The sequence below is a fragment of the Panthera pardus genome, unplaced genomic scaffold (genome assembly GCF_024362965.1).
Source record: "Panthera pardus isolate Hobbes unplaced genomic scaffold, ASM2436296v1 HiC_scaffold_13, whole genome shotgun sequence".
NCBI classification, from domain to species: Eukaryota; Metazoa; Chordata; class Mammalia; order Carnivora; family Felidae; genus Panthera; species Panthera pardus.
Genome location: NW_026526688.1, coordinates 168,854,842 through 168,870,975, shown reverse-complemented (window position 1 = coordinate 168,870,975; position 16,134 = coordinate 168,854,842). Strand labels below are relative to the sequence as shown.

At 39.9% G+C, this 16,134-nt stretch overlaps 2 protein-coding genes across 2 annotated transcripts in view; one reads left to right on the top strand and one right to left on the bottom strand.

Annotated features, from left to right (window-relative positions):
• GRXCR1 (glutaredoxin and cysteine rich domain containing 1) overlaps positions 1-15,315 on the top strand; it is a 308,216-nt gene extending 292,901 nt beyond the window's left edge. Inside the window, exons 3-4 of the mRNA XM_019413139.2 lie at positions 4,469-4,534; positions 15,015-15,315. Of these exons, the coding sequence (XP_019268684.2) occupies positions 4,469-4,534; positions 15,015-15,194 (246 nt within the window). The 3' untranslated portion in view covers positions 15,195-15,315. The remainder of the gene's footprint in view (positions 1-4,468; positions 4,535-15,014) is intronic.
• On the bottom strand, positions 2,442-2,956 carry TRIM61 (tripartite motif containing 61). Its single transcript, XM_019413112.2, is given in 3 exon segments — positions 2,442-2,625; positions 2,627-2,878; positions 2,880-2,956. Coding segments are annotated over 3 exon segments (513 nt in total).
• Positions 15,316-16,134: the final 819 nt, after the last annotated feature.

Sequence of the window (16,134 nt, the reverse complement as noted above, 5' to 3'; positions counted from 1 at the left end):
TCAAACTTCAGTTTCTTCTTTAAAAAAAAAAAGAGAGATAATAATGCTTATCTTGCACTGATGATTAAAAAAGCCAATGTCTGTAAAGCACCAAAAGCATATTACTAGTATCATTAATTTCAGGATTAAATTAATTTTCAGAAAAAAAGATTCTGAATCAATTGAAAAATGCATTAGAGATATTTCCATAGGTATCCTGGAAGTCTTGGCAAACTATGCCAATAATAGATTAATTTCTACTTGCATGGAACTGAATAATAGACTTACATTGTAGAAGTTAACAAACTCATATGTGATACTCTTAACCAAATACCAAGCGGGAAAAGATTATCCCCTAAGAATGTTAATACTTAAAAAAAAATACGCTCTCAGAGTGCTTGGGTGGCTCAGTCGGGTAAGTGTCTGATTTGCGCTCAGGTTGTGATCTCGCTGTTCGCTGTTCGTGGGTTCGAGCCCCACAACGGGTTCTGTGCTGACAGCTGGTAGCCTGGAGCCTGCTTCAGATTCTGTCTCCTTCTCTCTCTGCCTCTCTGCCGCTTCACACTTTCTTTGACTCAAAAGCAAATAAACATTAAAAAAAATAATTAAAAAAAAATACGCTCTCTTCTTTGGGCACACAAGTGTCTTTATAGACCAAGTAATAATTAGAATGTCTGTGGTGGAAAGCTGCAGGGAATGAGACCTTTGGACTGGGTAAATGCAGAGCAGCGCAGGGCAGGTTGAGCACTATCCAAGCCTCAGGATGGGAGGAACCTCATTTTCCCTGACACTTGCCAGCAAGGCTGAGATCCCTATCCTGCCTCAGCTGCTGCTGCTGCTGCTGCTTAGGAGCAGAGAGGGCAGAGATTTCCTTGTCCTGCCCTGTAAAATCTTGCACTTCAGTTCAGCAAGGACAGGTCAGGTGGAGGTTGGGGACTTGGAACCCAGTGGGGAAGCAGGGGATTTTGACTATTGTTTCTGTTCAGTACTTGGCAAAAGAACAGAGGGCTCCTTCCAAGGAAATGATCTGGGGGCGGGCCAGGTGGAGTTGTGGGTGGATGCTATATTGAGTAGCAGCAGTTGAGAGAGGGAGCAAGTACTCAGCTCTCAGGTCTCTGTTCCAGAGAATTTTCTCCACCTTTGGCACTTGGTATGCCACCTGTGCACCAGACCCCAGGTGTGTCTTGAACAGAGTTTGGGTACGTTGCTTAATGTGAGCAAAGCCTGCGTTTCTATTAAAACGTAGAATCTACTCTTGTCGTGTTGATGGTGCTGGAATTATTTGGCTGAGGCAGGGCAAATTTCATGTGTTGATGGGTAATGAGAAAGGCCTTTCCTGGTCTCTGCATCAGATTCTAAACAACTGGCTAAGGATCGCTGACAGCTGAGAGAAGAAAAGAGCTGGAAAGCAGATGCCTGATAGCTTCTCTGGTGCATTCGTTTTGCTTGGGGTCATGTGGTGCATTTTCTTTCATTGTAGAAAAATGATCTATTCCCTTGCTGCTTTAGTTGGTGGACCAGAGTCCCCAGGGGCTTTTCCCATTTTAGCGTGGCTGACTCTTAAAAGAAATAGAATGTAGCAAAAGTAAAATATTACCAGTTATTCCTACATTTTAGAGTTTAATGTTTTGTTTGGTGCTTCAATCACTTTGGTTCTTGCTTTAGGTATGTCTCTTCTGTCCTCCTGGCCAAACCACCCACAAACTAAAGAATATAACCTGCCTTGTACAGTTACGTATATCCTCTGTAGCCCTGTGTGTTAATTCCTAGTGCTTTTTAATATATGAGGTTGACATTTCTGATGGTGATTAAGATGACATGAATTTTATGAGATAAACTGAAGTAAAATAAAACCCAGAACTAAAGGTTCCTATACATCACTACAAAAATTGCCTACCTCATCTTAGAAACCTCCCCTAAGCTTCAAGGTCCAGATCAAATTCTGCCAAGCTCAGAAAGCCTTCTCTGCCATCAATAAGCAGATCCGTTTCCCCCATGTTATGATGTCCTAGTTGCCCTTTTCTGCATCACCCATTTGACATTTCTTTTCTTCCTCCCCCCTCCCTCTCCCCTCCCTGTCCCCTCCTTATTTTTCTTCTTCTTCCTCCTCCTCCCCTTCTTCTTCTTCTTCTTCTTCTTCTTCTTCTTCTCCTTCTCCTCCTCCTCCTCCACCTCCTTCTCCTTCTTGCCATATTCCTTTAATTGTCATGAAAAAGGTTCAGGGGACTTTAAGGTTTTATATCTGTGGTAGATAGTTTTAACATCTGTCAGTAATTCCAGTTTTCACCTTGTATATCTTCCCTCTATCTCCTTTAATAGATGTTTTAATGTGGAAAGATGCTTTTAAAATGTTAGGTTTTCATTTCGTTTCATTAAAATATCCATTTCCTCATCTTGTCATTGCCAAAGAACAGTCTCTTGCTCATTTTTGAGAAACCACATAAGTTGCTCGAACTCAGACTTTATTTCTTCTTCAGTTCCAATGATTTTCTGGTTTGCATAGTTATCCCCTTTTCTACTTGTTCCACTCTCTCCTTCCATGGTTCAGTGCAATTCTCCAATCTTTTCCTGTGATGGGGAACAGCCTTCTCTCCGGGTCAAATGCAGTGATTCCAGTGATCAGTGGAGAAACTACACTGTGGACAAAACTTTCCAGTCCTTCTGACAGAAGAAGGCCACACTTAATTATGCTTTTTCAGATACGAGCTTCTCTTCCTTCTTCTTCCTCTGGCTTCTTCTTATTTATAGTAGCTTAGCGATTTCCATCAAATTGCCCAGCTGGGGATTGCTTATGAATTTCCTTCCTGGAGAACAATAATGGCAAAATGGACAGGGTAAAGTATCATTTAGATCCTTCCAGGACAGACTGACTCAAGAGAGACAGAAGTTATGCCCACACTGGGTCTTTCAAGTAGTCCAGACAGATGGGACAGCTAGCCCCTATTTGGAAGCCTGCCAGGGACGTCACACACTCCATTGAGCCATGAACAAAGGTGGTGGATGAGGTAATCTGTTCTGTAGTAAAGCCTGGCCCGCTAACACTCGGGACCCAGTGAGCGATGGGTATCCTCCCACAGACCTTGGAAACTGACCAGCTTTCATTTTCACCGGATTGGCATGTTGATGATAGCTTGTATAAACCTGTTTATCCCTTTGCCCCTTAGCTCTAGAGTCTCTTGCCAAGAATACTCCACAGGCTGGAGTCGATTACATCCTAGAACAGATTAGCTGGGCTGCTGTTTTTTCCACTCAATGATGTAAAGTCAGGCTAAATGACTTTCCCATTCAAGAAAGTAGCTTTAGGTCCAAGACTAGGAATCTTTCCTGGAGCAAATGGCTGAGCCCCTCTCTGGCCAGAGACTGCTGTGGCCCCAGAGCCTGGTTCCAACACCTATTTCCCATTCTGCATTGTGGTTTACTTTGTTGCATGTTTACATAAAAGTCTATAGTGACCTCCTTATGAACAAGGACGTTTTAAATATCTTAAGTGAGTTTTTGTTTTCCATCCTGCCCAGCACAAATAGGAACTCAAGAAGTATTTATTGTGTGGTGCTATTTCTCCCCATTTTGTTGATCAATCAAAAACTGATTCAACACCTATTCTGTGCCAACAACTGTTATTCCATGCCAGGGAGATGTTGTGAACAAGGCACACATGGTCTCTGCCTTTGATCAGAAATAATTTCCTTCCTTATCGAGGAAAGGAAAATCGAGCAGGAGAATGTAAGAAGAGGCTGGAAAGGGAAGGAAAATCAGGCAGTTAGAAGAAACACTATGATTTGTTTGGAAAGTGCATACATTGCCCCCATTCTCATTTTCATAGTAAAGTTTTAGAAGTTAAAAACAATGGCTCTGGAGTGAGTTCCCTGCTTGTGTTCAGATTCCCATTCTGCTTCCTTTCGGGGTGGCCTTGGCATTGTTATTTAATCTCACTGAGGCTCACTTTGTGCTATTAATAGAGCCTACAACTTCCAATTAGATGATGTTGGGTGCCCAGCTCATAATGTGTGCTTAATTAGTGTCAGTGGTTATTAATTTTATTAGTATTATTAGCTGCCGCTATCTCTACACGTGAAGGAAGGGTCATGTCAACACCACTGGGAATAGGGTGGAGACAGCCCAGGCTGGGAGTTTGCTCAATGGTTTCCTTTCCCAGATGGCAGAGCTGCCTTCAGGCTCTCTGAACAACTCTGAAGGGTGTGCTGGAACCTTCCATATCTGGACATAATCTGACATTTGTGGGATTCCCAGCTCTCACCTTCTGCTGGCAGTCGTCCTCTTGCTCCCACTAAGCCTTACTAAATGGGAGGATATATGGAGGAAAAAAAGAAATTTCCTCCCTTCTTTGGCCTCCTGGTTGTAAGTTTACTTACAAGGGAAGAATGGTGTTCAATATCTTGTGGGTTAAGCTCTCCTGGCTAGAACTTTGTTTTCTCCAATACTAACAAAATGGATTTTCTTCCCCCACCCCACCCTTTCTTGTTAATAGGGTGCTGAGAAAATTTTGTCAATGAATGAATCAGGAGAACTGCAAGACCTCTTAACCAAAATTGAGGTAATTGTGCTTTTAGCAACTTATTTTTAGTAATCAAAATGTTAAAACACATTCTGATTGTAATTGAGTTTTCCTAATTGAATTTTTCTCCCCATGTTCTTACAAATATGTAATGGGATACGTGTGGCAGTTTTCATTTGGTATCACCTGCCATTAGGTTTGCTCCAGCTAGAGTGACTTTAGTGTTAGCTTCTCCCCACCTCATAGTATTAGGTGAGAATCCCAGTCAGCTTTATTAGAGCCTAATTCTCTGTAATAGAGCTGTTGATGAGGTGTTTCAGAATCAGGCAATTGTCTTGAAGCACGTTTACAATTTTTCATTTAAATTATCTTTCCCACGGACCAGCTTACCATTTCTAAAGATTTCAGAAAAATTATTTCTCCTAAAGTGCACACTTTAACTTTGTTCCAATACTTACAATTGTAGCATCAGAGAAATGCATGATCAAATATGTAATGTATCAAATCAATATGGAACCAGAGAGTCCTCTGCTAAACTATATTATCAGCCTGTTTCTCTCCATAGGTAGGAAAGTCATATCTTTTCTGGCCCAAACTGGGACACTTTGAGAGTAAAGAGGGTGTGTTAATGATTTCTCTGGGACAGCACACATGAACCAGGACATTCCCAGGTGAATTAGGCAATATGGGCCCCCAGTATCTATAAGCCCTGCCAGCTCTTCTTGGTCTAGTCTCCTCCACTGACCTCACCTCTGATTCTCTACCACTTTTTGTTCTTTAGTTGCAAGAGACAACTCTCTGTGGCTTCTTCCTACCATTCCTTTGTGCAAGCTGATTTGTCTGCCTAGAATGCTCTTATTCCAGGTCCTCATTTACTTACACCATCTTCAAGGCCCATCTTACAGTATCCTTTCTTCCCCAGATCATTCCTGGTCTCTTGCACCTTGGAATTTTTATAACCCTCTTTCTGTTGGGTGCTTACCACAATCCTTTGACTTGTGTATCACCTTTCCTTGGGTATTTGATGGGTGTCCCAAACGAACCAAGGGCTCCTTGGTTTTAGGAATCATGTTTCATTCCTATTGTGATTTCTCTTTTTTTTTTTTTTTTTTTTTAACGTTTATTCATTTTTGAGAGATAGAGCATGAGCGGAGAAGAGAGAGGGAGACACAGAATCTGAAGCAGGCTCCAGGCTCCGAGCTGTCAGCACAGAGCCCGATGTGGGGCTCGAACTCACGAACCGTGAGATCATGACCTGAGCCAAAGTCTGACGCTCAACCGACTGAGCCACCCAAGCACCCCCCCATTGTGATTTCTTCCAGAAAGACAAACACAGTGAGGGCATGGACTATATAGTCAGCAACTCCTCTCAGCTTGAAAATCTGTGTGGATGGACTTATTTCTTTCTTTTTGTCCCTATACTCGACTCCAACCCCCTGAAACCATGAGTTTAGGTTAATGCATATCTTTTATTTAAATGATTTAACTTGGTTAATATGTATTATTGTTTTCTGCGTACATTTTTGTCATGCTGTTATGTAATATAGCATTGCATTTTTGTTGTGTAATATTTTACACAAATAAAATATTTTTTATTTTGTTGCAAATTGTCTTCACTAGGCACTATGTTTTGTTTTTAAGGGCCATGTATGTTGCTATGTGAACATTTAATACATTTCTTCTAACTACTCCATGATGGAAACATATCTGTATTGTCCAAAGTGGTAACCATGGGCTGTATGTGGCTGGCTATTGAGCACTTTATAGTCACTGTTATAGCAAGTAATATGGCTAGTGTGACTGAGAAACTGAAATTTTAATTTTATTTAATTTTATTTGATTTAAAATTAAATTTAAATAGCCAAATGCTAGTGGCTCCTGTTTTGGACAGTGCAGCTCTGTGGTGCCTACCCACTATTTTTTATCTACCTGCTTTTCCATTGATGGATACCCAGATGTCATTCAGTACCCTCCTCAAACACTGCTTCCAGGAACAACCTTGAACATGTTCCTTATGGATTTCTGTGGGAGTAGAAATTGCTTAAGCATACGCTTAATTTTCCAAGTAGATGGCTCTCTGGACTGGTTGCACCTTTCAAATACTCCCTGTTGTAGGGAAAGACGTTTTTAGGTGTTCCCACATTCTTCCTCCCCACGATTCTTGACAATATTTTACATTGTTCTCTAATTTACTGTTTTCTAGTTTTTGCTAGGGTAGTAGGTGTGAAGATATATTGCCTTATTGTTTTAATTTACATTTTTCTGATTACCACTGAGTTTGAGTGTCCCATTGTATGCTTGTTAAATTTTAAATTTCTTGGGGCACCTGGGTGGTTCAGTCAGTTAAGCGTCTGACTTCAGCTCAGGTCATGATCTCTCAATTCATGAGTTCCAGCCCCATGTTGGGGTCCATATTGACAGCTCAGAGCCTGGAGCCTGCTTCAGATTCTGTCTCCCTCTCTCTGCCCCTCCCCCACCTTGCACTCTCTCTCTCTCTCTTTCTCTTTCTCAAATATAAACATTAAAAACATTTTAAATTTCTTGTGTAAACTGTGTATTCTTATACCTTCCCTGTGAAAGTCTTGGAATTGTCTTTTTTTTCTTCTTGGTTGAGTTTTGGAAGAATCTTCTACATTCTAAATATATTTTTTCTTTGTTTTAGTCATTGTCAATGTTTCCTTTCCTTTTTTCAGTTTCTTTCATGATGTCCGTCACCCAACAGAAATCCTCTGATATAATCAAATTGATCATGCTTCCTCATAACGAAGTAGTCTTTTATCTTAACGTTACATAGATATTATCCTGCATTCCCTTCTATTAACTTTATAATTTTTCATACCTAGGTCTTTACTTCATACAGAATGCACTTGCATTTTCTTATTTATGATGAGATAGCTTCCCCAAACCAGCTACTAAATAATCTACTATTTTTTTTTATTGCTCTGTTGTGCCAATTTTATATTATAATAAATCCCCATGTGTACTTGGGTCTTGGTTTGACTCTCTACTGAGTTCCTTTGCCAGTCTTATTCTAGCAATATCATCCTGTTTTTATTTCTGTGGCTTAACAGCATCTTCTAGAGTCATATAGGGTAAATCTCTCTCATTACTCTTTTTAAAGATTGATGATCGGCTTAGCTCTTCATGGACTTTTATTCTTTGAGTCTACAATCCCTTAATTCTGCAAGTTGGTGAACACCATCACGCTATATAACATAACCTCTGTCTCTCAGCTCAAAGAATTTTGGAAAGAAGATTTTGTTCTCTTCATCAAATCTGTCTCCATTCTACAGATGGCATAAATAAGGTGCAGACATTTAAGACTATTCATGATGTTGAAAAGAATTGTATGGTACTGACTTCTGCTGTTGTAGGAGCTGTAAGGTGTTATAACTCTGTTGGGCTGCTTTTCCCATGTAACAAAACTGGTAGAGAAATTGTAGCCATCCAAAGAAAGCCCTAATTTGCCTGTGAGAGGAGCTAGGGCTTAAGGCACACTAGCCTAGGTAAAGATATTGACCCTCAAGAGAGGCAGTTGGAAGAGCCAGGAAAAGTGGATAAGGGATGCAAAATTCCAGTCTAAACCCATCCCATTCTTCAAGTTTACTTTTGGCAGTGGAGTAGGAGTTAAATATTCATGAGGTTGGAAACATTGGAGTCTTTACTATGTAGCAAGTAACATTCTTGATGTTTTGTAAGTATTAAGTCATTGAAACGTCACAACTCTGCAGGTCAGTTTCTATTATTATCCTCTTTTTACTAACCAGGAAATGGAGGCACAGAGATTAAATCACTTTCTGAAGACCTTACAGACAGTGTTTGATTCATGATTATAATCACCTTGACTTAAAAACCCATGGTCTTAAGCATGAATTTATGCTTCCATGACTCTCAAATTAAGTGGCATGTAGTTGTCTGGGAAATCTGACCATATGTGGTAGGACCCAAAGCTCAAGTGAGAAGTTCGCTGTGAGGTAGACAGAGTATGAGGTCCAGGGAACAGACTAGGCTTTAACACTGGACTCTGAAACTAGAGGGGAGGCCATCCTGAAAGATGGGTAAATTGGTGGTAACTTTAGAGAGAAACCAGACAGATCTTGCCAAATTCTAGTTTGCTGTTAGTTCGTACTACATGGTAGATGATGACTATCCTGGTCCTCATAATTCAGGTCCCAGTTTTTAACAGTTATTCCAAATGATAGTGAAGAAAGAGAGGTAGCAGTTATGGTTGGGCCATCGGAAATGGAGTCAACAAATAATTTCAAATTTCCAAGTCAAAGCATCTTAGCATACATCCAGCCCAAGTGAATATTGCTCTGGGAAGTCAAGTGGGCCTGATTCATTGATGAAAATTGTCAGTGGATTCAAACATGAGGCTATGGCTAAAGCCAGCAGAAGCAAGTGAAATATAACAATAGCTAGTGTGGCTACTTGGGTTCAGTGGGGCTAGGTGCACCTGGGAGGATTCTGTTCCTGAGACAGAATTTGCAGGGTATATAGTGTGAGCTCCTAATATATAGTGTGAGCTAATATAGTGTGAGCTCCATGTGGACACAAGATCCTTGTCTCTTTTGTTCTATTCTGTACCTTTAGTGCCTAGAACAGGGATTGGCAAATAACAGACAATAAATATTTGTTAAGTGAAAAGATGAATGAATCCTCTTTCATCCAAGGTTCCTTTTTTGAAAAGGCAAAGCAGTGAGCTGATGAAAAGGAAGAGAAAAATAATTATTTTATGTAGGATAATGCTTGAGTGAAAGGATGAAATGAAAACACCATTTTAGTAATATATTTATTTATTTATTTATTTATTTATTTATTTATTTATATTAATAAACAAGCTGGAGATTAGAAGCAAAGACGTGTCTACGATTCCCCTAAAACAATAACCATGATGGATAGCTGATCCTGCTGGTGTTCACACAGAGGAAGCCCGGGGAGCCTTGAGATGTATTAGCAAACACCTGGTTATGGCAGATCCTGAATTAAAGATTGCAGATGGTAGAGAAGCTCCAAGTAAGCTCTTGCCTTGCTATTTTTTTTTTAAAGTTATGAACAAACATTCTTGTCATTTCTAATGAGATTGCCAACATATGCCCATTTCGTGTCCTTTTTTTCTTGTAAAATCTGACTCTCCCCTGAGGGCTGGTGATTACTTATTTATTGCTCACGAAGAGCACAAGAGTTTCAGCTACACACGGAGGATGCTAGAATGGCACAGGCTATTTTTGCAGGACGTTGGTGCTACCAGACACTGTCTTAACCCTCCCTGGAGAAGCACAGTTCTGGATGGCGACCCTCCCAGTGCGGAGGGTGGGGCAGTGGCCATGGCATATTCATAGAAGCATCAGAGACCACTGACTCACCTGGGAAATCAGGCCATGTACTCTGTCTGCCTCTCTCTGAAATCTGAACATCTTTTTAAGTAGGCTTATGGCAGTCCAGCACACTGGGTTCAAAAATCAGACTCCTATATTTAGGCTAATGAATTTAAGATTATAAGCCACAACTTTCCTCTGTGTCGACAGTTAGTTCAGGGGCTTCTTTCTCAAGGCTGCAAATTACGGATGCTGGAAACTCTGATCATCAGGATAGATTGTGTTTATCAGCAGCTTGATCAGACAGAGGTGTTTAGCAGGCACTTAACAAGCATTTTCTGAATTAAATTGTTGAATGTAGTTTAAAACAAAATACATAGACAGAGGTAAATCATCCAGAGATGATTATATGCAAAGTGTGCCCTCTTTGACAATTTGTTATATGGATAAATTTGCTTCATAGACAATCTGGATGACGAGATTTATGGTTCCAGAAAATCAGGTGAATTACTTCCTCTTTAGTGGAATACTTAAGAGACTTTCAAGTTCTACTAGAACAGGAATAGGTAAATCTGAGGTTAAAAATAATAAGTGCATCCATTTCCTAATCTCCAGGAAGATAGTGAAAGCCCTTGACATTAGCATCCTCCTTCTATCTTAGATAATAGGAAAATCTCTTTGTATTTCTGAATTTGAGTTTGTGCTACAAAGGAAATCCATTTGACATTCATTCATGAGCTCTACCCTTTCATCCTCATCCTGTCGATCCTTTGTGAGAGACTCCGGAGTTCTTGTGTGCTTTAATTCCGATGACCACAGTATGGCGTGGACCCATTCAAAGCTAAGGGTAGGGCTGAGGGCTACTATGAAGTGAACAGGGATGTGTCTGGCCTCACTGCTTTATCCCCAGTGCCTTCCACAGTGCCTGGCAAGTAGACACTCAATATTTGTGGAATGAATGAATAAATGAAAGTGTCTCACCCTCTGAGTCTTTTTTTAAAGTCTCTCGCCAAGTGTATGAGAACAGAAAGAGGTAAAAAGAGAGGATGATTTCTCACTCCTTTTTTTTTTTTTTTCTTGAATTCCACCCCAAAGGGACGTGCTTCCACCCAAACCACTATTCAAAGGAGGGCCATTCTGTGAACTCAGTGCTCTGTGTGCTGTTCTCACCCAGGGCTGCATGGTTTCTCCCTTTGCTGGGCAACTGGGCACTAAAGAGCTAGTTGCTTGAAATTCAGTGTTTCTGCAGTGGGCTTCTTCATTGAAAGTGGAAGTCTGTTTTGTTGCTTTTAATAATGACTGTCGTTAACCTCAGTTCCTCCTTCCTCCTTCCTAGAACATTGTCCATGTTTGGGGCAATTTTCTAGCCCCTTTAACACCTGTACTGGGGGCACAACCATCTACTTACCTGCATCTGATACATTTAATACAAGCCAGTTTTTTCTCATTGTTGGAACTCTTTAAATTGGAACCACAGACTAACAAAACTATAACATTATAACAAAAGTGCTCTCTGAAGGAGATAGCTAGGGATGACTGAATTATTTATTTTTATTAGAGGAACAAATGGAGTAGATTGTAGTGGATGGTGTATCAGGAATGAGATACCTGGAGGCTAATGGAGCAGTGAGAGCTCAAGACCCGCTCAGAGCCACCCCCACTTCTGCCTCGGTCACAGCATTTATCATTCAACTCTTTTATGTTTGAGGATCCCATGTAATGTTATCTGACTGAGACTATTATGGATGTAAATAAAGGTGAAAAACTACTACTAAAGAGGAAAGACCATGAGATTTTCTCTTTTGTTAAAAGTTTTTATTTGAATTCCAGTTAGCATACAGTGTAGTGTAAGTTTCATGTGTACAATATAGTGATTCAACACTTCGTAACAACAGCCGGTGCTCCTCACAAGGAGTGCTCTCCTTAATCCCCATCACCTGTTTAAGCCTTCCCCCCCACCCACCTCCCCTCTAGTAACCATCAGTTTGTTCTCTACTATTAAGAGTCTGTTTCTTGGTTTGCCTCCCTCTTCTTTTTTTCCCCTTTGCTCAATTGTTTTATTTCTTAAATTCCACATAAGAGTGAAATCATGTGGCATTTTTCTTTCTCTGACTGACCTATTTTGCTTAGCCTAATACCCTCTAGCTCCATCCATGTCATTGCAAATGACAAGATTTCATTCTTTTTGATGGCTGAGTAATAGTCCACTGTTTGTATATTTACCACATCTTTATCCATTCATCAGTTGAGGGACACTTGGGCTGTTTCTATAGTTTGGTTATTGTAGATAATGCTGCTATAAACACTGGGGTGCCTGTATCCCTTTGAATTAGTATTTTTCTTTTCTTTGGGTAAATATCTAGTAGGTGGGAATGCAAACTGGTGCAGCCACTTTGGAAAACAGTATGGAGGTTCCTCAAAAACTTAAAAATAGAACTACCCTATGATCCTGCAGTTGCACTGCTAGGTACTCACCCAAAGGGATTTGCTCTTGAAGAAAGTTCTTCAAGGTCCAATTTTCTAATTCCCCTGTGACCTAAACATTTCTTATAGTCATTAAGAGTTTTTGTTTCTTCGTTTGTGAAATCAGGCACGTGTGAGAGTTGGGAATAGACGCTATATAATATGTATGCCATTCTTTTCCTCTCCTCAGTTTATGGCTGAAGCAGCTAATTTTTACTGAGAATGGAAATGCCTTCACAATCTTTCCAATCCTGTGTTCCAAGACATCAGCTGCTTTCCCAAGACAACTGAGCATTTCATACCTTCCCTGTCAGCAACTTCTCTATGAGGGATGCCATACTAAATATGGACTGCCCACTTACATATAATTCTCAGATAAATGAGAAATAATTTTTAGTTTTTGTATGTCTCATGCAATGTTGGGGACATACCTATACGAAAATTTATTTGTAGTCTCTCTGAAATTCAAATTAACCAGGCATCTTGTATTTTTAATTGCAAAATTTGATGATACTATTCTACTTGAAACCCAGATCTAGTTATAATCTAGCACTAATGGGTGAAGTCCCCGAGTCAGGGGCCCTAAAGGTCCTTTCTCCAGGACCTAGGCCAGCCCAATATCTGTTCTGATCAGTAGGTCATTGTATGTGTGTGTGTGTGCGTGCGCGCGCGCGTGTGTGTGTATAATTTTTTTGAGAAAGAGAAAGAGTACCTGTGTACATAAATGGGAGGGAGGGGCAGAGAGAGAAGGAGAGAGAGAATCTTAAGCAGGCTTTACACCCAGCACAGAGCCTGACACGGGGCTTGATCTCACAACCATGAGGGTATGACCTGAGCTGAAATCAAGAGTTGGATGCTTAACTGACTGAACCACCCAGGTGACCCACAAGTCATTATGTATTTTTAATATAAACTTCTGGCACAGCTCTCGTGAATGTCAAGAATCTATCTATTTTATCATAGTTTTAAAATTTGATAAGAACACCATTATTTACTAATTATATTATAATTTGCTTTTATTACATTTTTTTCCCTTATAATTTGCTTTTAAACTACCCTCTTGTTCCATCACTGGGTTTGGTTTTATTCAATTTATTTTCTAAAAACATTTTAATATTATGTAAAATTGTAAATTCACTATACCATGTTTTGGTCAATACTTGCACAGAGAAATGACAAAAACCCGCCTACAAAGTAACTAATTGCTACACACACTCAATCTAACTTTCTGGAAGAGTTTTGAATCTGTAGTCTTGATAAAGTTCCCTCTTTGTGTCATCCGGTTTGCCAACCACTACTTTCCATCAAGTAATTCTGTGCCGCTAAAAATGAGGTATTATGTGGATTTTGCCATCTTGACATAATAGCTAAGTCAAACTATATTGGCAGGTGAACTTTGCTATACACAAAAAGTGCATATCTGAAAAGTGGGGACATAAATTTTGAAGCAATCATGTCCTTAATGTTTATTTCCCGAAGCACATTCCATAAAGTACTAATTGTGAGAGAATTATGGTTGTTTCCTGGGAAGAGTTATCATAGCTGTAAGTGCTGGGGAAACGGTGGGTTAAACCCAGTTAATCAGGTTCCTTTTCATTTGGCTGCTTTGGAGACTTGAGTACGTGCAGTTGTGAATCTCCAGAGAACAGCCATATGTCTGTGTATATAAACCACGTTTGAGTGTGTTTCTGCCTGTGTGTGTGTGTGTGTGTGTGTGTGTGTGTGTGTGTGTGTATTGATTCACATTTCCCAGTTTTATTTTAGCAATTATCCTCTTCACAAAGCCAAGCTTTCAAATATTGCTGCAAACTCCTATTTTGCAAGTCAGAAGCTTGATAATTAATTCACTTTCACCTCGTCTTCATTCTGTAATGGCTCCTAATCTCCCCACCGCTGATGGATACCACTAGTGAACTCTGGCAAAGGATATGTGCTCAAAGAAGGAAATAGAAATGTGTGTGAATAATTTTCAAAATATTATCCTCGATACAATGCATGGTTACTTTCATTTTAGTAGGAGAGTATTTTATCTTTACTTGAGGTAGAAAGGCAGATAGCCATTGTGGGGCGTTTTATGGACTTGGATAAATACCTTAAGATTTCTATGCCTATTTCCTTAAATATAAAATAAGGATAAAGATACCTGAATATCTGCTTTACAGTCGAAGGTGTCTGTATGTGTAAAGGATGGGATGAGGGACGATTCTATACAATAATGCATTTGAAAGTGCTTTTAAAAAAACAAAGCATTATTCAAATGTGCAATGTAACGATAAATCTTCAGTTGATAGTGGCTCTTTCACACTCAGCTTTTAGTGTTTTGATTTTCCAGACTCACTATTAGTGATACTGTTCTATGAACAAAGATATTAAACCATTAGGAGGTACTCAAGGGAAAGTTACAGTACTTCCCTCTAATGAAAATAACCATTTCCTGAATTGTTTGGTTTGTAAATATGTGTTTTCATATGATAGATCTCCTGAGATCTGGACCCTTTAACCTAAAATGTACCAGTCTTCACAAAACAAGGTTATGCTATTGATGGCCATCAACGGGGTATTAAAGAAAACTTCAGCTAGCTTTCCCCCTGGGTCTCTGCATACATGGTAGGTGATTTCAAGTCCACAGCCAGCATTGTTTTACGACCATCCACAATGCAGGCAGACAGGAAGGCTGGTTGAGTTGTTCATGCTAACGCCTTTTCTGTCCTCTCTTGTCCCCCTGCCGCCCTCTACAGAGAGTGCAGCATCCACAGGAGTGTCCCTCCTGTGGAGGCTTTGGCTTTCTTCCGTGCTCCGTGTGCCATGGGAGCAAGATGTCAGTGTTTCGAAACTGCTTTACAGACTCTTTCAAAGCTTTGAAGTGCACTGCTTGCAACGAGAACGGCCTTCAACGCTGTAAGAGCTGTGCTGGTTAGCCGGAGATCTCACCCAGGGAGAGCCTCGTTTTATTAACTGAAGTCAATCATATGGTTTATACGTGTTTTTATTTTTAACTGTCATGTTTATGAGTTAATCAATAAACTTTGTTTAGTATAATTGCCTTTGTTTTCAATTTTTGCTGTGGCCATTTTCATTGACTCATGAAATAAACGTTTGTTTAACACCGATTTGCCATGCCCTTTGCTAGACCCTGGCTTCTCATTGAAATTAGTGGAGTACCCAGTACCCTTTCAGGATATCCAAACTCTGATTTGTTAAACGTGTTTGAGTTTCTAAAGAAAAGACTCACTGTATGTAATAGTGCCAATTGCAATGTCACCCTTTTGTCTAGAAGGAGTTACTCCAACTCCCTAGATGCATAACTCATTTCTGTGTGTCTCAGCTACAGAGAAGAAAAGAGCTCTGGACAGTGGAAAAAAATATGGTCATATTTATACTTAGAATTTTTTAAAGCTGTAAAATAGTCTTAAAGATGATAACATTAGTGACAAATCACTAATGTTATCAGGTGGATTTCTTGGTGATGATGTAAAAGTTGCCAGAAGACTTATCTGGATTTAGTTTTGTAACATTTGCTTTGTGCTATTGTCACTGAAAACCCTTTAAAAAGGTGCTATTGTCAGGGGTGCCTGGGTGGGTCAATTGGTTAAGCGTCTGACTTTGGCTCAGGTCACTATCTTGTGGTTCGTGAGTTTGAGCCCTATGTTAGGCTCTTTGCTGACAGCTCAGAGCCTAGAGCCTGCTTTGGATTCTGTGTCTCCCTCCCTCTCTGCTCCTCCATGCACACTCTCTCTCAAAAATAAGTAAACATTAAAAATTTTAAAAAAATAATAAAAAACAAAAAGCTGCAACTGTTTGCACACATAGGCAATGTTAGTAAAGTGGACAAAAAGAAATTATGTTATAAATATTGGA